At 42.6% G+C, this 23,780-nt stretch overlaps 3 protein-coding genes across 3 annotated transcripts in view; all 3 read left to right on the forward strand.

The window, feature by feature from the left end:
- Nucleotides 1–9,397, forward strand: part of bmp7b (bone morphogenetic protein 7b) — a 30,301-nt gene extending 20,904 nt beyond the window's left edge. The window contains exons 4-7 of the mRNA XM_049018547.1: nt 847–1,044; nt 6,348–6,424; nt 6,886–6,996; nt 7,565–9,397. Of these exons, the coding sequence (XP_048874504.1) occupies nt 847–1,044; nt 6,348–6,424; nt 6,886–6,996; nt 7,565–7,714 (536 nt within the window). The 3' untranslated portion in view covers nt 7,715–9,397. The remainder of the gene's footprint in view (nt 1–846; nt 1,045–6,347; nt 6,425–6,885; nt 6,997–7,564) is intronic.
- Nucleotides 1,389–6,404, forward strand: LOC125745538 (SUMO-interacting motif-containing protein 1-like). The gene is made up of 5 exons (XM_049018518.1): nt 1,389–2,889; nt 3,688–3,729; nt 4,234–4,779; nt 4,822–4,926; nt 5,305–6,404. The coding sequence occupies exons 1-5, from the start codon at nt 2,797–2,799 to the stop codon at nt 5,488–5,490; spliced, it is 972 nt and encodes a 323-aa protein (XP_048874475.1). The 5' UTR covers nt 1,389–2,796; the 3' UTR covers nt 5,491–6,404.
- Nucleotides 9,398–15,239: 5,842 nt separating the features above from the next.
- On the forward strand, nt 15,240–23,677 carry irf10 (interferon regulatory factor 10). Its single transcript, XM_049018523.1, has 8 exons — nt 15,240–16,097; nt 16,342–16,519; nt 16,620–16,699; nt 17,177–17,255; nt 19,296–19,406; nt 20,241–20,627; nt 20,854–20,972; nt 23,455–23,677. Exons 1-8 carry the CDS (start codon nt 15,924–15,926, stop codon nt 23,587–23,589), a joined length of 1,263 nt encoding a protein of 420 aa, XP_048874480.1. The 5' UTR covers nt 15,240–15,923; the 3' UTR covers nt 23,590–23,677.
- The last annotated feature ends 103 nt before the right edge of the window (nt 23,678–23,780 follow it).

The following is a 23,780-nucleotide window of genomic DNA, read 5'->3' on the forward strand; positions in this document are numbered from 1 at the left end:
ACATGGGACTGGTGCAAGGGAAATTTAAGAAAATGATTGCTTCCCAGTCAGAAAGCGAGAGTTATCCTGCAATGTCTAATGATAGATGGACACTATGCAACATGTGTTTGTAAAACATCAGCCTTGGGCTGGACAAAATGCCCAGATATTGCACTGAAGTCATATTAAGAATTATCGTATAATCCAAGTTATTATTTCTTTACTTCACTTCTCCATTTCACTTAAAATTCCCTTAGAATTGGAACATGACAAATTGAACTGATTGCAAACAGAAAATGAATTTTAATACATACATCATACAAAAAATTTATAGATCATACGTATAAATAATACACAAATCCATGTATTGAGTGGACTGCCAATTCTCCCCTCTGACCGCCACAGTCCACTTGCTGCATCTTTCTGGGTCTGCAGGAAATCTATGAAATGTTAAACCAAGTTTATCACCTCTCCAACATCTCAGGCATATTAAGAAAAATCTTGTAAGGTGATGCTTTTTGAAAGACCGCAAATTTATATGACTTCCACCAAAAGAGCAGACCAAACCATTTTTCACATTATAGGGGAAGTTAAATAGTTTTTGACCGCTATGTCAAGGAAATTTAGGGAGATATAAAGCAATTAGTTTTCCTGTGATTCACAAATGCTATAGAAAGTTTTCACAAATATGTATTTTTGACAAATTATTGCAGCAGATTTTTTAAAGGTTAGAGGGCCCCCCTTAACCCAGGGACAACTGACTTGCTTCCCCCCCCGTCAGTGTCTCTGGGTGGTGTTTCTGCTTTGCATTATATACTGTAGAGGGTAGAAGATAACTTGCTGATGTTTCTCTGTCTCCCCCTGTAGGTCAGAGTGTGAACCCCCGAGTAGCAGGGCTCATTGGCCGCAGTGGCCCCCAGAGCAAGCAGCCTTTCATGGTGGCCTTCTTCAAAGCTACTGAGGTGCACATCCGCAGCATCCGCTCTGCTACCAACAAGCAGCGAAACCCCAACCGCACGAAGAACTCCAAAGGCCAGGAGGCACTCAGGGTCGCCAACCTGGCAGGTATTTGGCCACAGGCTGGCAGAGCAGAGTGTTTCTATCCCAGATGTCTAAGAACTCTGTGAAATGCAGAACCATGTGTTCAACACAAGAAGCCTTTTCACAGAGTGGCTCTGTCCAAATTTGGGGCTTGCATCCTTTGAAGGATGTGTTGTATGAAGGCATAGCCTTTGTGGATCAGCGTTCGTCAAAGGTCAAACAGAAAGCATCAAATAGGACAGCTTAGCCTCACCTAGCCAGGACACGCCCACATTACCTATGCACAATGAATTTTGGGCTGCGAAGGATCCATTGGGTGGATCTTTCACGACTTGGCAAAAGAAAGATGAATTTCTAGACCGCATTTGAAGGAGCCTTTGAAATAGGACAGCCTTGTCGTTCTATTATGATACATTCAGTCTTAGAATGCAGCTTTAGAAGGATGTAACCCCTGAATTCAGACACAGCCAGTGTCTAAGCATTTCCAATAATGAAGGTCTTGTTGTTTCTATAGGCACTTTCCCATTGAAGTTCAGGAACCTAGTTTTTGATTCCGAGTTCCTGAGCCTTCACAAGTGGGAAATTTTGTAGTTCCTGGCCACTTCCATCTATCACTTTCCCACCGCACAACAGGAACTGTGACCTTTATGCTAAATAAGCATGAGTGACGCAAAAGCTTATAGGTTAAACTTCGCATATGTAATTTCAAACGAAACTACGTCGCCACCTCAAAACAAAGGAGGATGAACAAGTCGTTTTGTTCATCATGGGGGGGATCAAACGCAATTAAAATGGAACAGCAACTTTTATTTATAGTTCATTTATATGACCTGCAACATGTTTATAGTTTATTATTAAATGCAGCCAACAGATCGATCTGTCATGCCCAACTTCCGTGCCTGTTCTCTCTGCCTAGTTTGCCTCTAATGAGCCACACCTGTTAATCATATGTCTTACCTCTCAGTAGGGAGAGAGAACAGGAGAGACAGAAGCAGGGCGTAGAACGATCTTTCGTTTTCCGCAGGATAAAAAAGGTTATCCCGTGCTGGCGAGTGTCACTGGCGGCGCGTATATTAGACAGAAGTATATTGATTATTGACTTGAATTTTTGAGACAGAAATATGGAGATACAAGGAAAAAAGGTATGCATTCATGTATTTAAAGTAATTGAGGTACAAAATAATTCCATCGATGGAGTTTTTGCTTCGCTACTTCCATCTCTTTTCCTGGCACTTCCACGTATCTTTCAAGTTAGCGCCGCTGCTTGTGGTCAACCACTCAGCAAAGTTTACGGCTATAAGCCACACCGACCTGTAACGTGTCAGCTCCAAGCTGTAATGTGTCACTACTGAGCTGTAATGTACGAACACCAAGCTGTAACATGTCAGCTCCAAGCTGTAATGTGTCATGTCTAAGCTATAACATGTCAGGTCCAAACTGTAATATATCAGCGGTAATGTGTCAGCACCAAGCTGTAACCTGTCAACTTCTAACATTCATCAACTTTTATTTTTGATTTTTCATAACACAAGACAAGAATTTCTCACTGAGCTCTGCGAGATGTGACAGAATCCTGTATATGTCAGTAATGTCAGCTCCAAGCTGCAATGTGACAGCACCGAGCTGTAACGTGTCACGTCCAAACTGTAATGTGTCACTACTGAGCTGTAATGTGTCACATCCAAACTGTAATGTGTCACTACTGAGCTGTAATGTGTCAGGTCCAAGCTGTAATGTGTCAGCACTGAGCTGTAATGAGCTGTACACCAAACTGTAATGTGTCAGCACCGAGCTGTAATATGTCAGCAACGAGCTGTAATGTGTCAGGTCCAAGCTGTAATGTGTCAGGTCCAAGCTGTAACGTGTCAGGTCCAAGCTGTAATGTGTCAGTACCGAGCTGCAATGTGTCAGCACCGAGCTGCAATGTGTCAGGTCCAAGCTGTAATGTGTCAGGTCCAAGCTGTAATGTGTCAGGTCCAAGCTGTAATGTGTCAGTACCGAGCTGTAATGTGTCAGCACCGAGCTGTAATGTGTCAGCACCGAGCTGCAGTGTGTCAGCACCGAGCTGCAGTGTGTCAGCACCGAGCTGTAGTGTGTCAGGTCCAAGCTGCAATGTGTCAGCACCGAGCTGTAATGTGTCAGGTCCAAGCTGTAATGTGTCAGCACCGAGCTGTAATGTGTCAGGTCCAAGCTGTAATGTGTCAGGGCCAAGCTGTAATGTGTCAGGTCCAAGCTGCAATGTGTCAGCACCGAGCTGCAGTGTGTCAGCACCGAGCTGTAATGTGTCAGGTCCAAGCTGCAATGTGTCAGGTCCAAGCTGCAGTGTGTCAGCACCGAGCTGTAATGTGTCAGGTCCAAGCTGCAATGTGTCAGGTCCAAGCTGTAATGTGTCAGCACCGAGCTGCAGTGTGTCAGGTCCAAGCTGTAACGTGTCAGCACCGAGCTGTAATGTGTCAGGTCCAAGCTGTAATGTGTCAGCACCGAGCTGCAGTGTGTCAGCACCGAGCTGTAATGTGTCAGGTCCAAGCTGCAATGTGTCAGGTCCAAGCTGTAACGTGTCAGCACCGAGCTGTAATGTGTCAGGTCCAAGCTGCAATGTGTCAGGTCCAAGCTGTAATGTGTCAGGTCCAAGCTGCAATGTGTCAGCACCGAGCTGTAATGTGTCAGGTCCAAGCTGCAACGTGTCAGGTCCAAGCTGTAACGTGTCAGGTCCAAGCTGTAATGTGTCAGCACCGAGCTGCAATGTGTCAGGTCCAAGCTGTAACGTGTCAGGTCCAAGCTGTAATGTGTCAGATCCAAGCTGTAATGTGTCAGGTCCAAGCTGTAATGTGTCAGCACCGAGCTGCAGTGTGTCAGGTCCAAGCTGTAGTGTGTCAGCACTGAGCTGTAATGTGTCAGCACCGAGCTGCAATGTGTCAGGTCCAAGCTGTAATGTGTCAGCACCGAGCTGCAGTGTGTCAGGTCCAAGCTGCAATGTGTCAGCGCCGAGCTGTAATGTGTCAGCACCGAGCTGCAATGTGTCAGGTCCAAGCTGTAATGTGTCAGCACCGAGCTGTAATGTGTCAGGTCCAAGCTGTAACGTGTCAGCACCGAGCTGTAATGTGTCAGGTCCAAGCTGTAATGTGTCAGGGCCAAGCTGTAATGTGTCATGTCCAAGCTGCAATGTGTCAGCACCGAGCTGCAGTGTGTCAGCACCGAGCTGTAATGTGTCAGGTCCAAGCTGCAATGTGTCAGGTCCAAGCTGTAATGTGTCAGCACCGAGCTGTAATGTGTCAGGTCCAAGCTGTAATGTGTCAGCACCGAGCTGCAGTGTGTCAGGTCCAAGCTGTAACGTGTCAGCACCGAGCTGTAATGTGTCAGGTCCAAGCTGTAATGTGTCAGCACCGAGCTGCAGTGTGTCAGCACCGAGCTGTAATGTGTCAGGTCCAAGCTGCAATGTGTCAGCACCGAGCTGTAATGTGTCAGGTCCAAGCTGTAACGTGTCAGCACCGAGCTGTAATGTGTCAGGTCCAAGCTGCAATGTGTCAGGTCCAAGCTGTAATGTGTCAGGTCCAAGCTGCAATGTGTCAGCACCGAGCTGTAATGTGTCAGTTCCAAGCTGCAATGTGTCAGGGCCAAGCTGTAATGTGTCAGCACCGAGCTGTAATGTGTCAGGTCCAAGCTGTAACGTGTCAGGTCCAAGCTGTAATGTGTCAGCACCGAGCTGCAGTGTGGCAGGTCCAAGCTGCAACGTGTCAGGTCCAAGCTGTAACGTGTCAGGTCCAAGCTGTAATGTGTCACCACCGAGCTGCAATGTGTCAGGTCCAAGCTGTAACGTGTCAGGTCCAAGCTGTAATGTGTCAGATCCAAGCTGTAATGTGTCAGGTCCAAGCTGTAATGTGTCAGCACCGAGCTGCAGTGTGTCAGGTCCAAGCTGTAGTGTGTCAGCACTGAGCTGTAATGTGTCAGCACCGAGCTGCAATGTGTCAGGTCCAAGCTGTAATGTGTCAGCACCGAGCTGCAGTGTGTCAGGTCCAAGCTGCAATGTGTCAGCACCGAGCTGTAATGTGTCAGCACCGAGCTGCAATGTGTCAGGTCCAAGCTGTAATGTGTCAGGTGCAAACTGTAATTTGTGAGGTCCAAGCTGTAATGTGTCAGCACCGAGCTGCAATGTGTCAGGTCCAAGCTGTAATGTGTCAGGTCCAAGCTGTAATGTGTCAGGTCCAAGCTGTAATGTTTCAGTACCGAGCTGCAATGTGTCAGGTCCAAGCTGTAATGTGTCAGGTCCAAGCTGTAATTTGTGAGGTCCAAGCTGTAATGTGTCAGCACCGAGCTGTAATGTGTCAGGTCCAAGCTGTAATGTGTCAGTACCGAGCTGCAATGTGTCAGGTCCAAGCTGTAATGTGTCAGGTCCAAGCTGTAATGTGTCAGGTCCAAGCTGCAATGTGTCAGGTCCAAGCTGTAACGTGTCAGCACCAAGCTGCTAGCTAACAAGAGCCAAGTATCTGAAATTTTTGGCAATAATTTTGGTGTTTACAATACAAATAGTGAAATACGAATGTTTGTAAACGTTAATATGAAACAGAATTCATGAAAAATATTTGCTTAACCACCTACAGAGTTCCTCTGGGTTGCATTGTAAGAAAACAGGAAAATGAGAGATTTTCAGAATGGACACCATTAGACTGTGGTGTGGTGTGGGGGTGATGTCTCAGTGGGCTGGAGCCTCGTGCATCCAGTCAAATCCCATCTCCAACTCTGGCTTTATGGTTTTTACATGTTATTCCCATGTTTGCATAGGTTTCTCCCAGCATTCCAAGATTAGTTGTTTCTAAACTGGTGATTGCATGTGTGTGCTTGTGTGAATGTATGTAATTGACTTGCATCCTGTTCAGTGTGTTCCCTTGTCTTGTACTGTGTTACAGAGGATGGGTACCAGCACATACGACTGATTGGTAATTTGAGCTCCTCTGCTTCATTAACTTTTAAGCAGTACGTAGTGTTATTCTGTATCAAAGGGGCAAACTAAAATTGATTTGAATAAAATTCAGCCAAAGCTGTTGCACTATAATGGGAGAACTGAGGACTGTTGATGATTTAAGCAGATGCTTTATAAAGATCTGTGCCTCAAAGTATACCTTTTGGTCTCCATGTACTTTGAACAGAAACCTTAGCATCATGGTCTGATAATGGAAAATTCCAGTAGCGAATACAGTGTTAATTATGACAATTATATTTATGCTTGTAAGCAGATGCACATCATCTTTGGATGCACCACTGTATGTCTTTCCTCTTTCCGCATACTGTTTACCTGCCCCCCCCCCTTCTCTCTCTGTTTTACCTTCCAGAGAATAGCAGTGCTGATCAGAAACAGGCCTGCAAGAAACATGAACTCTACGTCAGCTTCAGAGATCTGGGGTGGCAGGTATTTTACTCACGCTCCCTGTTCCTCTTCATAATCTTCATTTCCTCATTCTGCTTCTCCCATTCTCTCCTTGACCCTTCCATATCTCACCTAACAGTCGTCATTCCGGAAATATACATAATTGACGCTTCAGTAAAATAATATCATAGCCAAAAAGATGCTGTGTTTTTAATATACACCTTCATAATGGACTGAAATGTAAATGCAGGCAACTGCATTAATATAATGCTTCTAAAGAATTAACACATTCAAATGATTTTAAGTTCATTCACAAAAGTGTGGAATAACTTTCTTGTTTCTGGAAGCTTATTTCAGCTGAGACAAGGTAATCTGTATTCGGATGGCATTCAGAGGGCAGGACTGAACAGCAGTGGCATTTTGTGCTTCGTAATAGACTTGGATTGGCTTTGAATGCACCTTGTCACATGGTGAAGGTTCACTGTAGTGCTTTTAAATCTCAGGACTGGATTATTGCACCAGAGGGTTATGCTGCTTACTACTGCGAGGGGGAATGTGCCTTTCCTCTCAACTCCTACATGAATGCCACCAATCACGCCATTGTGCAGACACTGGTAAGGAACGGGTGATAAAAGAAAGCCCTGCATTGCTTTTAATCACTCTGATTCTTTTTTCTTTATGAGAATTATATAACACTGATTAATTTGAAAAAGCTTTGACTGGATAATTCTTAGTTTGAGTACGACTCACAGATATGATGGCAGGTAACAGTATTGTGGAATTTCATGGCCCATTTGCTACATTTTTTTTATTAAACTGGTAATTTTAAGAGCAAGGCCAATTTTTTACTTCAGTGCTGTTTGTTGTCTGAATACTGCTTCTGGGAGGAATGTGTGGCTATTAAAGAATGTGTGGTTTAAACTCTAGCTGATCATATAGTATAATTTTCACAAATGGCATCAGTTGTAGTGTTTATATATATATAAGTTAAATTCCTTAATAGATCTCCTACAGATAGTACAGACATATCCTGCACTTGGGATAGTTATGCATTCAAATCTTTATTGAAGGAATTAAAAGCTTTTTGAAGGCTGCTTCTCTTGCTTGCCTTAAGGCAAATACCCGGAATACTGCACCACAGTTTTATTATATTTTTTCCCTTCCTATGTATTTCTTCTTCAGGTCCACTTCATAAATCCGGAGACTGTACCCAAGCCTTGCTGTGCTCCTACTCAGCTCCATGCCATCTCTGTACTCTACTTTGACGACAGCTCTAACGTCATCCTGAAGAAATACCGCAACATGGTGGTGCGGGCCTGCGGCTGCCATTGACCCCCCCCCCCCCTCCACCCGCAGAGCACACTTCTTTAGAAGGTTGGGCTGGCAGAGAGGTAAAGGAAATGGACGCCTTCACACACGCAAGTCTCGACGACTCTCATCTACCTGCCAGGCTGTCCAGCTAATCTGCCTCCCTTTTTGTTCTCACAAACCAACACGGTCACAAGAACACATTTCCATCCTTTTTTTTTTTTTTTTTTTTTTTTTACATCCTACACATTTTGAAAGAAAGTCCCCCTATGGATAGCAGAGACCATCGCATCGTGTCACCCCAAAGAGAAACTGGATTCATTTGGGCCAAAGGATGCTAACCGATATGCGCTGAAAGACCTGCGCAAGGAAGCCTTCTCACGACGACGCTTAAGATGGAATTCACTTACACGCAACCCTGTGTGGATGCTATGGATGAATGTGCTACCTGCCTATTAGGAGACAGAGACATACCTAGTGGGAGAGTCTATGTGTCACCTTGTTGATTGACCCATTGCTGGAGGAGATGATAAGAATCAGAAACATATCGGAATTGTTTATGGTCCCAGTGCCAGACACGAAGTAGAGGACAGAAATCACAAGGCATACAGGAGAAAGCGGGATACACGTCTCTTTATGTTGAATTTACTGTTTTTCCATTTCATTTCTATTTCAGTCATCCAGCTGAAGTTTCCATGCTTAAAATACACATGAAAGTCTTTCGCCCTCCTCCACTCCATACCTCCAGATATATTGAGACACGAATCGAAGTCATACTCTTTCTCCCTGTGCTTTCTACTGTGTACGAAATGTTTAAAGACATGATTGTATAATGATAGACAGCCATGAGACTCTTGTTTTGGTCAGCATTTTTCTGTTACCTTAGTGTGTTTTTTTTCCTGATTTCAGTGACTAAAAGGCCAGGTGGAACAGTAGTTTAACCTCTTGTACAATATTTTGTAAATAGTTCTTAAATACAGAGAAAATGTATTTATTTGCAGATCAAGACATGAAGGGGAAGGTAATATCATCGGCATTACACTTCGTACTGAAATGTTTGTTTTCCTGTGTTTTATTTTAATTTTTTTTAAACATATCCAGTTCATGTAGTGCTGATACACTTATTTAATCAAAATGGTTTATGCTTCCTAGGACAATGGCTAATAAAAATAGTGTTGCAACATATTGTGTGTCACATACAGCTTACCACTTGGTGTCAGTTTGCATTCTGTGAACATTTACCAAAAAAAAAAAAGAAAAATGATTAAAACCAATGGTTTTGTTATGGGTCTTGGTTTTTAAAACAGCGATGATGTTGTGGGATTCTCTGCAACTTTAAATATCAGATTATCTGAAATTGCTCTGAAGTAGGAAGCTTGGGGTTGACTTTGAGGAAGTGATGAAGTCTTAGTTATGTCTTGAGATTGTAATGACTAATAGCATTTCAGTATTTGCAAAAAAAAAAAAACCCTTTCAGACTTAAAGAAAACTGGAAATGGAACAATTCAGATTTTTGTCAAAACCAGTAGTTTCCGATATTTATGTCAGGTCATTTCAGGATTTTATTTTCGCTCTGCTGTAAAGATCCCACTTATCCTATTGAAGAGAAATATTTATTGAGACCATGTTATGAGTGTAACATTCCAAACGCTTGTCTTCCTTCAACATTTTAGTGCAAGAGGTACTTCAATAAATAAGGATGAAACATCCTGTTTTGTGGATTTATTTTATTCAGCTCAGTATTCCACTGTGAGCAAGTACAATAATGACACAGGTGTTTTTTTTATGTGTCTATATTTTTTTATGTGTCTAAAGTTTGTGTGGAGGGAACAGTACACACACACGCACACACACACACATGCACACACACACACACACGCACACACACACATGCATTCCTGTTTTTGTTGGGACAGTCCATTCATTTCTATGGGGAAAACCACCAAATGAAATATAAGACTTTTTGCATTCTTCTTTTTTTTTTATTGCTTTCGCAAATTTTTGTAAAATTTGAGGTTATCTCTGTGGGGCCCGAAACAATGTCCCCGCAAGGTGAAAATGTGCAGGTTTTTATCGCATTGTGGGGAAATCTAGTCCCCACAATGTAATAATTACAAAAACTTGCACGGCACACACAAACAGGAGGTCCCCACATTGTAATATATACATAAGCCACACACACAAGTAGGAGAAATGAGGGCTGTTATTTCTTCAGATTTTTAACTGCCTTTCATGCAAAGACATTGTGTGCTGCACATTACATACCACTAAATTCTTGACAGCTTCTTGAGAGAAACACATGCTGGAGGAGGAGAAGAAAAATCAGGCAGACTAGGGTGAGAGAAGATAATCCCAGACTCCGTGCAGTTCTATCTTATATATGATATCCAGACTGTAGTTCTATGGGCTAGATGTTTTGGACACGACAAGCTTATTTACATCTGTGCCTTCTGTGTTTCTGACTGAAACAAGAGGGTTAGTGAAACCTAAGGAACAGCGGACAAAAAGGAGGAGAGAGAGGGAGAGAGAAAGGATAATTAAGGAAATGACTGAGGTATAGAAGGTACAGGAAGACCTGAGGTGGGCACTGCAGTGGGCAGGGGGGAGGTAACAGAAATTCTGTGAATGGGGACAGTCAAATGGCGGAGAGACCCTGGCTTGAAATGGGGGGGGTGGGGATCTCCGGTGGGGGGGGGGGGGGGGAGTATGATGGTGTGGTCAGGTTGCGTATTCAAGGATGTAGTCAGACTGCAGCACCGAGCCTATAATGGAGAGTGGAACTGTGAGACGGCAGCCCAGAGCAACCATAACACCTAGAGGGCTTGGAGGCAAGTGGGGGAGAGCACTGCTCTGTCCAGGCATGTTCTAAGCTCCTCTATAACATCCTGTTTATTGCAGGCTGGTTTGTATTAGCGAGCTTTGCCACCCGCAGACTGAAAAACACGGAACATGTGTTGCAGTGGGGTCAGGGCCTGCCGTGTGCAGAGCGTGCGGCCAAGAACAGGAACAGGACAGGCTTCCATTCCGTCCAGGTCCCTCCAGGAGTTCCTAGGAGACCCCATGCTTCGTGAAACATTTAGTTGCAGGTCAAGGGCTAACAGGGTTAATGGTAATATAGTCCTAAGTTAATGTGCCGCTACACAGCCTCATTCCTGCAACAAAACTGGACTATGGCTATGTTTTATGTCCTGTTCCCAGTTGTTATGTCACTGGAAACAGGGGGTGCTCATTAATGTCTCTTGAATGCCTCAGCCTGCTTAAATGCAAACTTATTCTGTTCCTTTCCCCCTCAACACCGTAACAGAACAAAAAGGGAGGGACTACCAAGTGGGGATTCTTTCGTTCAAAGATTTGTACATTGACCTCTGTGTAGTTAACTAAAGGTTTGCCTGCAATATGAGCCTACATTCCATCCACACAGCAGGATGGAATGCTGTTTACCAGGACGTGGCTAGCCCGAGACTTTCAAGAGTGTATTTATTCCATCGAAACCAATCATTCCCAGCTCTTCACCAAACTAATAACACAGGTTTGCTTTACAGAAGAACAATATCTGCCCCAAGCATCCAGGGTCCAGGTGCTACGGTTAAGAGACGGTGTGCGTTTGTGTATCCGGTGCTTCGGACTCCCAAGCACACAGATTCATTACAGCGGCCTGTTCCGCAACAACCTAACCAGCTGTTTCACAGCGTTCCGGGCAAGTTTGTTTTTTAAAGTGTAATTTTTCTGTATGGAAATTGTAGGCCCTATGTTATTTTTTATATATAAAATGCATGATGAGGTTTGCAGACAAGTAGATTAATAGCTATTTCTCAGTCACCGTGAAAATATTAATGGGTTGTGACATTCACGTATTAGAAGTGAAAGTATCAAAGTAAAACAAGTGCAGTGAATAACAATTTTACAATGAACCATATTCTTTTTTTTATTGGATCTTCATCCTTAAAACAGAGGTCACACACATCTTTAGTTTGTTGAGGATTCTTTTTAGTTTATAACACTATGGCAGGGCTCTCCACCCAGGTCTTCGCGAGATGTAGTCCTGTGGTACTTATACAAAACATATTAATTAACGAAGCGACACGATGGCTCCGTGGGTAGAATTGTTCTCGCACACCTCCAGGTTCGTTGGCTGACTTCTGCCCACAATGTGTGTGCAATGGAATCTGCATTTTCTCCCCATGTTCATGTGGGTGTCTCCCGGGTACTTCCCTTCCTGTCCACTGTTCAAATATTCATAGAGTCGTCTCTCGAAATATCCATCAGGGTTGTTTGTGTCCTGTGGTCGTAGGTGCACCTTGTTTTGTCCAGTGTTTCTTGGGGTCGCTCCAAGCTAACCGCGACCCTGCACTGGATATACTGCGAAATATCGAATGGAGTTAATTAGCTTGCAATTTAAATACATGAAAACATATTAAATATCATTAACATATTAAATATCAAGTTTGGTGACAAACTATGCCAAGTGCTTAAAAAAAGATTCTGAACTGGAACCGAGCAAACTTAAAATAAAAGGAAACTCTGCCCCCTTTTGGCAGGTGAATAATCGACCTGCTTATTTTGCAGCTAACTGCATATGTTCTGAATGCACACGCAGGGGTCTTCATCAGGCCTAAGGGTTGATGCCATGCCTTCTTTCTCCAGAAAATGTCTATTCAATGCCAGAGGGTGTCACCAGTTACCCAGACTTCAACTAGAAGAAACATCACAGTACCAAAAGAAAAAGGACACATTTTAACATATGGGTTTTGGCTATGTGTGTGTGTGTCTGTGTGTCTCAGTGTGTGTCTGTATGCGCGTGGGTGCATGCTTGTGTGTGTGTGTGTTTGTGTGTGTCCAGGTCGCACTTTCATTTTCCTGGCCTATTTGTTTCGCCAGTTTTATATAACAGACAAGAGAAAATGGTCAAGAGAGAAGTTGTACGTGTGGCTTATGTGCGTAGGAGACCATGTGTAATGGAGAGCTGAACAGCGAAACCCCACACAAAACCCCCGAGTCTGAGACGTATCACATCACCCCTGGTAATTCCCCTTTTCACTGAAAGTGCTGAAGTGATTCACAAAACAGCTATGGCTAGAAAAGTATGCAAGATGAGGCCATCGCAACCTTATACCAAGTTTTATTAAGTTAATGTTGATCTTTTAAAAATGTCACGTATGAGTAAATTCCAAATGTAGATGAGGCACATGTATATAAGTTCAAATGTACAAAGAAATATTATGGTCATCTACATTTTTCAAAATTTTCCACCCACTTGACAAACTGTCAAAAATTCTAATTAATAAAAGGGGGTAAGAAATCATGCAAGGGATGCAAATGAGTGTAGGGGGGTGCTGAAGCAGGAGATGGAAGAGTCTAATGTGTTAGATTTTTTGGTGTTTCTTGAGAGGGGGCTGTCTACAACAATAAAGTGATTTCCGCGAATGGAAATCCCCCCCCTCCCCATTCAACAGTAAGTCCCACACCGCTGTCACAGCCCGCATCGGCACTACAGCTTGGTTTTCTTCACCACCAAGCAGCAACCCGCCGCACTAGATTTTCCTCCAATGAAACAAAGCCACCACAACAGAGAAATTTGCATTTTAATGCGTTTGGTTCATAATATTCTATTAAGCTAATTTCAGTTTCCTGCATCTTGATTATCATCACTGTATCAGTCATTTTCATTTGCTTTGCAAAAAATATGGGTTTTAATTTCACTTTCATATTGTAGGACAACACCCATTAAATCCTGTTGTAAAACCTTCAGAATCTATTCCAGTTTCTACAGGGTCTGATTTCTACAAAAATCACTAAGCAAATATTTACTTCATGGGAGCCATCACTAGCTAACGACGCCTAATCAAAACAAGGTGTGAAATGCTCTACGCTGCGTCTATACCTGTAAGTCCATTTAATACTAAAATGTAGAAAACAGATATATGAATATCTCATTTCATGTGCTTGAGTAGACTTACAGTCCTTCTACCCTCCAGCTCGGTATTGCAGAGTTTTGGTTGTTGTCCTGTCTTGTGAAGCTTGAATGCCTCAGAGATTAGAGTCTCAGGTATCCAACTCAGAATATTACAGTTAGTGGCAAGCCATGACCAGCTCAATTTAGCAAATAGTTTGGGTACTTCAGTGCCCTAAATTAGCTAAATACTTTACAGCAGTGGCTACTGCTTTAACCATCTGTCATGTTTAGCAAAGAAGCAAAACTATTTAAGCACAACAGACTCTTCTACATCAAAACATGCTGTTTCATATGACCGAAAACAAGTGTCTTCTCTGACATCAGTGGAATGTTAATGAAGTCAACTCACCCAAGGAGACACAAACCTTCTTATGTCATACCACGCCATGGAGCTTTATGGGAAATGCGGTCCATATGTTATCTTTGCGAGTCAATAGTATGGTCTTTGTTTTGTTGATTCAGATGTATGAATTGTATGATAATTTGACCTTTAATCTACTAGTAACATAAGCCATTTCAGGAATGCCAAGGTCTTTAATTTGCGGAGAGCCGTTAATACTTCTCTGATGAAAGAAGGAACAAAATAAGCAGTAGTTGAGATGGTGAAGTTGCTCTGCCTAGTTTAAACTTCAACTTCCACCAATATGGTCAAAACTCCACCGAAGTATTACTGTAGCAACACAAACAAATCAATGCTGAAACAGTCTGTTCAACAGAACAAAGTTTGGTAACGCATTACATTAACTGCATCTTCGCAGTACCTTTATAATACATACAAAGAACATTTTTAAGCATCACGTAAGTATACCTTAAGAACCTAACATACATTAATCGTTTTAATATACATTACCAAAAGTTCCTTAATCAAATAGTGAATTTCAGGAAATCAAAACAAATCACTTTTATTGTCATGTTGCTATAACGAGTGAACTAGTGAGTGAAAGGCTTGGGTGAAGAGTTCCCCATCAGCGGTGCAGTACACCACATGTGACCTAACTGTTGAATTACCTATTACTGGAAGTAAAGTTTAGCTACATTAAAAACATGCTAATTATTGTATCTTAAATTATATAGACATCTCACCTGGATTTTAGTGTATTTAGCTTTTAGCTTTACCTTTTAGCATTATAATAGGCAGGGGCACAGGGGGAAAGTTAGGATGATTCCAAAGACCCCTGAATGATAGGGGCCCTAAAACGTTTGGAATATAATTGGATTGGTCTGGGCTGGGGGCCCAGTGTCCAAAATCTCTAGCAGCACTCACTGATTGTAGGAAGTAGAATATATAAATACTAGCGTAAAGATAAAATAAATACCAGCATAAATGATTAAATTAATATATGTGCATGCTGTAAGTCTCTATGTGCGTGCTGTGTGTCTGTATGTGTTGCTGCTGAATGTACGAGATTTTCCTCTGGGACCAATAAAGTATGTTTTATCACAGGAGCGTCACTAGATATTAATGAAAACATTGCCTTTAACAAGCGTATAATCGAAATTAAAACAAGGACTAGTAAATTTATGTACTGTGCTTCTGTGTATCACAATGAAACCAGATAGACCATATAAAGCATTTCCGCATTTTCATACAGTCTTTTGCTGTATCATAAATCAGTTTTATATACTGCAATAAAATAGCTGCAAACCTGCAACTTTAAGAAAGCATAGGTTATTACGTATTTTTACATGCACGACTGAATTGCGGATCTCAAGAAAACCGCAAGTTACCCGATATCTGCAGTTAAAATTGTATTTATTATATTTTACTTTTAAGATAACTGTTCCAAACTATATCATAAAACTCTTATTGCGTTACTAAACGCTGATTATACATTCTTACTTATTGCAGCTCGTAATCGTTATTGTTAACTAATAGTTTCCAAAAAGGGAAGTTTCGCGAAACCGATTAGCTGTCATAAGTAGGAAATAGGAAATCGAGAGCGTGTAGCTTTCAATTCACAACGTGTGTATAGATTTAAGCCTATTTTTGCACCCAGTATAATACAATATTTTACTGAGGCGTTATTTGAGTACTTCGGGTATTTCAGTATCTTATGCATGCTTGCCCCAAAGTTCATGCGCATTAAAATGATAATTTTAAGACAGAAAAACGGTTTTAGAAGCAGTGCTCTTAAGTGAAAAGAGTTCTTTGTTTGTAGTGTAGCGAAGAACAATTACTGAGAGTTGGTCACTGTCATTTAAGAACAGACTGATTTGATCTGACTACTGTATGTAATACCACCCTCACCTATAAAACAGTACTAGCTTTGTAGTTAAAAGATGGAAGACAAGAGAAAGACAATGCGTCTGCGAGAATGGATTATCGCTCAGATTGAGAGCGGAATGTATTCGGGACTTTGTTGGGAAAATTACGAGAAAAATATGTTTCGAATTCCTTGGAAGCATGCAGCAAAACAGGACTATAAGCAAAATGAAGACGCGGCACTTTTCAAGGTAAGATAACACTGAATGCAGACGGGCTACAGGTTCATGTCCGTCAATATATTTTCAGTAGCTGGAAATTATGGTGGCATATAATAGGTAGCTCTTCATATATAGATGCAGATCTGCTAATTTTCAAATTAAGTGTTTACTTAAAAACATATATTGCAAAACAAAATCTATATATGTGTAACATAATATACAATGTAAGATATGTTCATATATAGTTTTATGTATCTATTTTATTCTCTCTTAGGCATGGGCTGTGTACAAGGGCAAGTATCACGAAGGCGAGGACAAGGCTGATCCTTCGGTGTGGAAGACGCGACTACGTTGTGCTCTCAACAAGAGCAGCGACTTTGTGGAGGTGCCAGAACGCAGCCAGCTGGACATCAGTGAGCCCTACAAAGTGTACAAGATCCAGACTGACCAAGGTATGGCTGCAGGTGTGGAGGAAGATCAGCGTCTGGGTCACAAGGCAAACCAGAGGGACACGCAAAGCATCTTACCAGCTTCATGGTTTTCTGTCCTCAGAGAATCCAGGGAAGCGGGTAACCTTTGATATCTGTTCGCCAAGCACACCAATCAGAGCGCTGGCCAAACGCCACCTGGAGGTATAGGCACTCTCTCCTGAACTTCCCATCTTATACTCATATCGCTAATTATTCTGGATTTTTCTGCAGTCGTCTTCGTCCACAGTGTTGTACCATGTCTGACTGATTTAATGCGCAATTTAGCACTTATTTATGCAACTAAATATTTGTTAGTGCCAAAGTATGGTCCATTTTATAATAGAAAAAGAGTGGTTTAACTCTCAGAACTGGAACCTGGGATACTTTGGATTCAGAGGCTTCTTAGTATTTATTTGCTTATCTGATGCTAGCATGTATGGCTGGGTGATTTATCAGAATAATTAGATTTGGTACTTTTCCCGAGTGTATAACAACAGAGCTTCTTCTTGGCCGTGTCTAGTCATATCTGAGTCTTGGCCTTTCATGCTGCCTACATCTTCTAACCCTTGCTTCTCCATACCAGCTTCAACTATATTGTCCTCGACTAGTGTTTCAAATCATATTTCTCCGTCTCTGTAGTGTGTTTCTCCAGTGCAGGCCGAGGACCGAGGCTGGGAAGGGAAGACAGGCCCTGTTCATCTGCCCCAGCATCCTGCAGGTCTGGGGGTCCATTCGGCCCTGCTCGGTTTCTTAGGGTTAGATCAGACCTGTGAAAAAGCCAGCCCCTAATTTCACAGGTCCACTCGATTTTTAAAATGGGAAGAAAGGAGTATGGTTGTAGGTAAAATTTTATGAAGTTGAATAGATTTTATTCCCCACAAATCTGTCCTTGAATTAGCAATAAGTACAGTCAGGTCCATAAATACTGGGACATCGACACAATTCTAATCTTTTTGGCTCTATACACCACCACAATGGATTTGAAATGAAACGAACAAGATGTGCTTTAACTGCAGACTTTCAGCTTTAATTTGAGGGTACTTACATACAAATCAGGTGAACGGTGTAGGAATTACAGCAGTTTGTATATCTGCCACCCACTTTTTAAGGGACCAAAAATAATGGGACAATTGGCTGCTCAGCTGTTCCATGGCCAAGTGTGTGTCATTCCCTCATTATCTAATTTACAAGGAGCAGATAAAAGGTCTAGAGTTCATTTCAAGTGTGCTATTTGCATTTGGAATCCGTTGCTGTCAACTCTCAATATGAGATGCAAAGACCTATCACTATCAGTGAAGCAAGCCATCATTAGGCTGAAAAATAAAAACAAACCCATCAGAGAGATAGCAAATACATTAGGTGTAGCCAAATCAACTGTTTGGAACATTCTTAAAAAGAAAGATCGCACCGGTGAGCTCAGCAACACCAAAAGAGTTGCAAGACCACGGAAAACAACTGTGGTGGATGACCGAAGAAATCTTTCCCTGGTGAAGAAAAACCCCTTCAGAACAGTTGGCCAGATCAAGAACACTCTCCAGGAAGTAGGTGTATGTGTGTCAAGGTCAACAATCAAGAGAAGACTTCACCAGAGTGAATACAGAGGGTTCAACTAAAGATGTAAACCATTGGTGAGCCTCAAAAACAGGAAGGCCAGATTAGAGTTTGCCAAACAACATCTAAAAAAGCCTTTACAGTTCTGGAACAACATCCTATGGACAGATGAGACAAAGATCAACTTGTACCAGAGTGATGGGAAGAGAAGAGTATGGAGAAGGAAAGGAACTGCTCACGATCCAAAACATACCACATCATCAGTGAAGTATGGTGGTGGTAGTGTCATGGCGTGGGCATGTATGGCTGCCACTGGAACTGGTTCCCTTGTATTTATTGATGATGTGCCTGCTGACAAAAGCAGCAGGATGAATTCTGAAGTGTTTCGGGCAATATTATCTGCTCATATTCAGCCAAATGCTTCAGAACTCATTGGACGGTGCTTCATAGTGCAGATGGACAATGACCTGAAACATACTGCGAAAGCAACCAAAGAGTTTTTTAAGGCAAAGAAGTGGAATATTATGCAATGGCCAAGTCAATCACCTGAACTGAATCCGATTGAGCGTGTATTTCACTTGCTAAAGACAAAACTGAAGGGGAAATGCCCCAAGAACAAACAGGAACAGAAGACAGTTGCAGTAGAGGCCTGGCAGAGCATCACTAGGGATGTAACCCAGCGTTTGATGATGCCTGTGCATTCCGGACTTCAGGCTGTAATTGACTGCAAAGGATTTGCAACCAAGTATTAAAAAGTGAAAGTTTGATTTATGATTGTTAATTTGTCCCATTACTTTTGGTCCCTTAAAAAGTGGGTGGCAGATATACAAACTGCTGTAATTCCTACACCGTTCACCTGATTTGTATGTAAATACCCTCAAATTAAAGCTGAAAGTCTGCAGTTAAAGCACATCTTGTTCATTCCATTTCAAATCCATTGAGGTGGTGTATAGAGCCAAAAAGATTAGAATTGTGTCGATGTCCCAGTATTTATGGACCTGACTGTATATTGTAAAAACGACAGTCTTTTCATATTGTTCATGGGCCATGAAAATAAATAGTTAAAATTGGCCCCTCCTGACATGAAGCTCAGCCTCAGCCCTCCACAGAAAATAACATCTCAGAGTTGTGAAAGAAACCCACTCTTCTTAAGCACTGTTGTGAAGTATGGAGGTTCTGGGAATGATGGCTGGCTGTGTCGTAACAGGTATGGATGCTAGGGGGGTGTCATGCTCATGGTCCATGTTGGGGGAGCCGGGCCCTGGTGTGACCCGTCCGTTCGTGCCCTTCTCCAGCCAAGAAGTGATTCATATATCAGGTGTGTTCCTCCAGCATGAGTAAACCTCTACCTCTGTCCGTAGTATTTCACTTGATGAAAACTCTTTATAAATCGATTCTTTAGAAATTAATCCACTAAGGTTTATTTAACAAAACAGAAAACACTGCAAACAAAAACAGACCTTGAGGGGTCAGAACTAAAAGGGATAAGCAAAAACTCATTTTCAAACAGGTCAGGGCAACAAAGGGCAGGTCGGCTACAGATAACAGAACATCAGAATACATACATCTACAGCAAAACTTCAACAAACAACGAACCACTGGGGACTAAACTCAGGCAGGACCTTAAATGCAAAAACTGAATGGGGTGATGACAAGCAGGAGTGAGGCAGACAAGTAACCAATTGGGGAGGGCGCAGGACAACGAGCAATCAGGAAAACACACAAGGGCAGGTAACAGGTGAAGCTAATAAACTAAAACAACAAACTATGAAAACAGAATCTAACAATGGGGAAAACTGACCGGTAAAAACACAATCAAGGGCACAAGGGCAAAAACCAAAATCGAATAAAAATGAAAACACAGAGACTAGAAAACTGATACAACTGAAACACGAGGGAACAAAATCTACAAAAACAGAGGAGACAGGCTTCAAACTCGAGGCGTAGGAGTTCATAGATAACCACATGCTCAACAAACTGAGCCATGCGTCAAACAGGGAGCTCTGGAAAACGCAAAGACTGACAGCAAGAGGGACAGGATGAACAGCAGCGCCTGCTGGCCAAACAAGGAAGGGACACAGTGTGGAACAGGAGATGACCCTCACATTGTGGGTGTATTATTCATGCCTGTTGTTGTTTTTTTTCTTTTCAGAGTTTCGGTTGCGAGTGTGTCTCTTCTACCAAGGGCAGATGGTCCAGGACTTCACCACCAGCACACCGAGGGGCTGCTGGATCTTGCACGGTGCTGTGCCCGCAGAGGATGGGCATGTGTTTGGCCCGAGGGCTGTAGAGCAGCTCCGCTTCCCCCTTCCAGGGATTGCGCGGGCCACGGGCGCCGTCTGTGAGGTCATGGCGCGTCTGCTGCCTCACCTGCAGCGTGGTGTGCGGGTGTGGGTCACCCAGGATGGGGTCTTCATCAAGCGCTTCTGCCAAGGCCGTGTGTACTGGGGCGGTCCGCTGGCCCAGCATCAGGACCGGCCCAACAAGCTGGAGCGGGAGAAAACCTGCAAAGTTCTGGATGTATACGTCTTCCTCCAAGGTATCAATCTAAACAGATCAGATCTTAGTGTTAGGAATGCTGACACAAGGCAAACGGGGCCATTCAGTATCCAAAGAGACGGCCAGCTAAGCAACAAGTATGAAACATCTTACTCTTACAAGAAAAATCGATACTTTTCATCACAGATACAAACCACTAATTCTGGGAAAACCTTTTCAAAGGGAATCATAGAATCCCTTTTCTTGTCCTTTCTGTCCATCCCCAGAGTTGAGGCTGTTCCTGCAGAGGGCTGGACCCAAGCCTAAATTCAGGATTGACCTGTGCTTTGGAGAAGAATACCCTGAACCTGTAGAGAGCAAGGCCAAGAAGCTCATTACTGCGGAAGTGAGTGTCTCCGTTACTTATAGAATAAGTTTCTCTCGAAATTGTTGTTTCTCCCCTTTATCTCTGGGGAGGGACGTCCTCCATCATCTCGTCTCTGTGTGACTGCGTAGGACAGTTTGGGTTTTAGGAGGGCTGTGAAGTTTTAGGGGAAGTGTATTTCACATCTGCTGTTAATGGTGTTATTTTTCATGCTAGATTTAGAGCATAAGTATAAGGAATAACTGCATGTGATCTGAGGGATTTTTTTGGGAGATCCCAGTCATTCCAGCTGCACGGCAGTTCGAGTGGCCCAGCACACTTTCAGTTCATCACATAAATTTTGGGATTATATGCTTAGAATAAAAAAATGACCTTATTTTCTGGCTACAGGTGCAACCATATGGATACCCATATAATGTTCTAATGTTTTATTTTCTTTAATTAAATTATTTTTGCCTTGAATGACATTTAATTGACTTAAAATCTTGTTTTATAAAAAAACACTCAGCAAGGTTGAAATTACAGTATCCTGAAGGATTTTCCCCTAAAACCACTTAAGGCATTTTTGTTTTTGCGTCGGCCTTCGTGTCGCGTTTTAGTAAAAAAGTTGGAAGAATAAATATGTGCTTTGTTCACTTATCTGGTGTGTAAAGTAATAAAATTCAGTCTTGACATCTGAAAAAATTATTGTCCCCCTAGACAACTCGACCCGAAGAGGGGAGCAATTAGACCCAGATACCTTAATACTTTGGCAAACTACCAGGCCGGAATGGGGTCAGGCCTGTCCAGGATGACTCTCAGAAATTCAGTCCTTACCATTAGGGTGAAGTTGTCAGCACATACAGTTTAGAGGCACTTCATGCCATGATCAAAAGAAATTCCTGAAGACCTCTGGTGAAAACTGAAGCCTGTTTGCCTGGAAAGGGTTACATAGCCATTAGTCAGACTCCGAGGCTTCATTAATCCACGGTTGGAGACTTATTGTCCAAAAGGCACAAGTTTAAGATAGTAGCAGCTCTTCCTGCAGATTGCTGCACTGCCAAAACCTGGTAACACTTTACTTAAGGCCATGTTTTTAGTCATTTATAAACACATTTATGACAAATAATAATGCGTTCATGAATCATTATAAACATGGCTATAAATATATATCAAAAGGCATAACACAGTATAGCCATGTGCATTATGCATTATGAATTCTTTATGAAGCTCTCATTCGTAATGCATAATATACACCTTTATAATGCATTATAATGATTGGTATAAGCATTGCGGATCCTTTCTACTGCATTATAAAGGCATCTATAGGGCATTATAGATATGAGCTTCAAAAAGCATTCATAATGCATAATAAATATGGCGATAATAAAAACTGTGTCCTTTGACAAAAATTTATAGTCATGTTAATAATGGTTTATGAATGCATTATAATGCATTATGAACATGGTTATAAATTACTAATAAGATGGCCTTAAGTGTTACCCAAAACCTTTCCAACGGCAACTTAAAAATCATCCAAGAAGTTGCAAAGAATTCTAGAATGACATCTGGGCACCGCATTCGCCCTGGAAGAATTCAGTTACCATGACTTCAGTGTCAGAAAGGTATGGACAGAAATGGAGTGCAATGTAGAACAGGGTAATGGAAAACAATGCCCATGCCAGAAGGTGCCTCAAATGCAGGTTTAACGATGATGGGTCATAGGTGGAGCTTTTTTTTTATAGCTTGGATGGAAATCAGCCGCAGGATTGAACAGTCAGAAGCATCAAGCAGGGGTTAAGTGTGCTGTGACTGTGTCATAGTTTGCTGTAGCGTAGCTGCATCAGGACCTGGAATAGTTGGTGTCACTCTGCCAGACACCAGCTGTGCAGGGCAATGTCAGGCCATCCGTGTGCAGATAGCTAATGCAGCCAGAAACTGTTCTGAAACATACATCAGCAGGGTCAAGGACAAAGATATTAAAGTTTCAAATCAGCATAGTTCAGTGCTATCGTCAACCGAGATCTAGCAAGAACCCAGACAAGTAATTTAAACCCGCAGCTCTGCAGTTGTGGAGGTGGTTCTGCATGTAGTTGTGAGCGTACCTTCACTGTGCTGTGCCGGAGTGTTTAGGAACTATCGGAGGCTTATTTGCAGTTGTTGCAGAAGTTTATTTAGGGTTGAGAGGGCGGGTACTTTTTCTCAGAGGAGGAATGCATGGCATAAAATGTTTTTTTGCTTGTTTTCAACCTTTTGTTTAATGTATTCCCTCAGATGCCCTTTTAAAAATATTCTCCAAAATGAGATGGGGGCAGATGCTTTTTATCGTGGTGTATATAAAAAGTCAAATTTATCACCAAAGTTAAAAAATGGTGTGTATGGAAGAAAAGGCCAAAGTGTGGGAAGTGCTCAGTTAAGCTGCAGGTATTTTTGTTTCGGGTAAAATGGGGCGGCGTTGCTCCACTGTGTTCCTCTAAGCGACTGCATGCTTATTATTCTTTCCCGTTTCTTTGCTGCGGAGAAGATCGAGCCATTGTTTGCCACAAATCTGATGAACAGTGCTCCGGACCTCCCAGCGGACGTGGTACTGCAGGTCCTGGACTCGAGAGAGCACCAGCAGCGATTGACGGAGCATTCCGGGCCAGATTTACGCCTGTAAATGAGCTGCCACCTGCATCTTACGGGTGAAGTCCCACACCTGACAGAGTGTGGAGTTCAATGTCCACTGTGGTCTCTGCTGTGCCCACTCTGGGGAGGGCGGGGGGGGGGGGGGGGGGGATGATAGAGGATTGAGGGGCGGGGGGGTATACGGCGGCTGGAAATACAGAGACACCTGAGTTGGCTTAAAGG

The sequence above is a fragment of the Brienomyrus brachyistius genome, chromosome 6 (genome assembly GCF_023856365.1).
Source record: "Brienomyrus brachyistius isolate T26 chromosome 6, BBRACH_0.4, whole genome shotgun sequence".
Classification (NCBI taxonomy): domain Eukaryota; kingdom Metazoa; phylum Chordata; class Actinopteri; order Osteoglossiformes; family Mormyridae; genus Brienomyrus; species Brienomyrus brachyistius.

Coding starts and splice junctions, on each gene's coding strand:
- irf10 (XM_049018523.1), top strand. CDS start 15,924: ATGGAAGACAAGAGAAAGACAATGCGTCTGCGAGAATGGATTATCGCT. Junction 16,520..16,619: donor CAAGATCCAGACTGACCAAG/GTATGGCTGCAG, acceptor TTCTGTCCTCAG/AGAATCCAGGGAAGCGGGTA. Junction 20,628..20,853: donor TGTATACGTCTTCCTCCAAG/GTATCAATCTAA, acceptor GTCCATCCCCAG/AGTTGAGGCTGTTCCTGCAG.
- LOC125745538 (XM_049018518.1), top strand. CDS start 2,797: ATGTGTCAGCACCGAGCTGTAATATGTCAGCAACGAGCTGTAATGTGT. Junction 2,890..3,687: donor TCCAAGCTGTAACGTGTCAG/GTCCAAGCTGTA, acceptor GTAATGTGTCAG/GTCCAAGCTGCAACGTGTCA. Junction 4,927..5,304: donor ACCGAGCTGCAGTGTGTCAG/GTCCAAGCTGTA, acceptor GTAATTTGTGAG/GTCCAAGCTGTAATGTGTCA.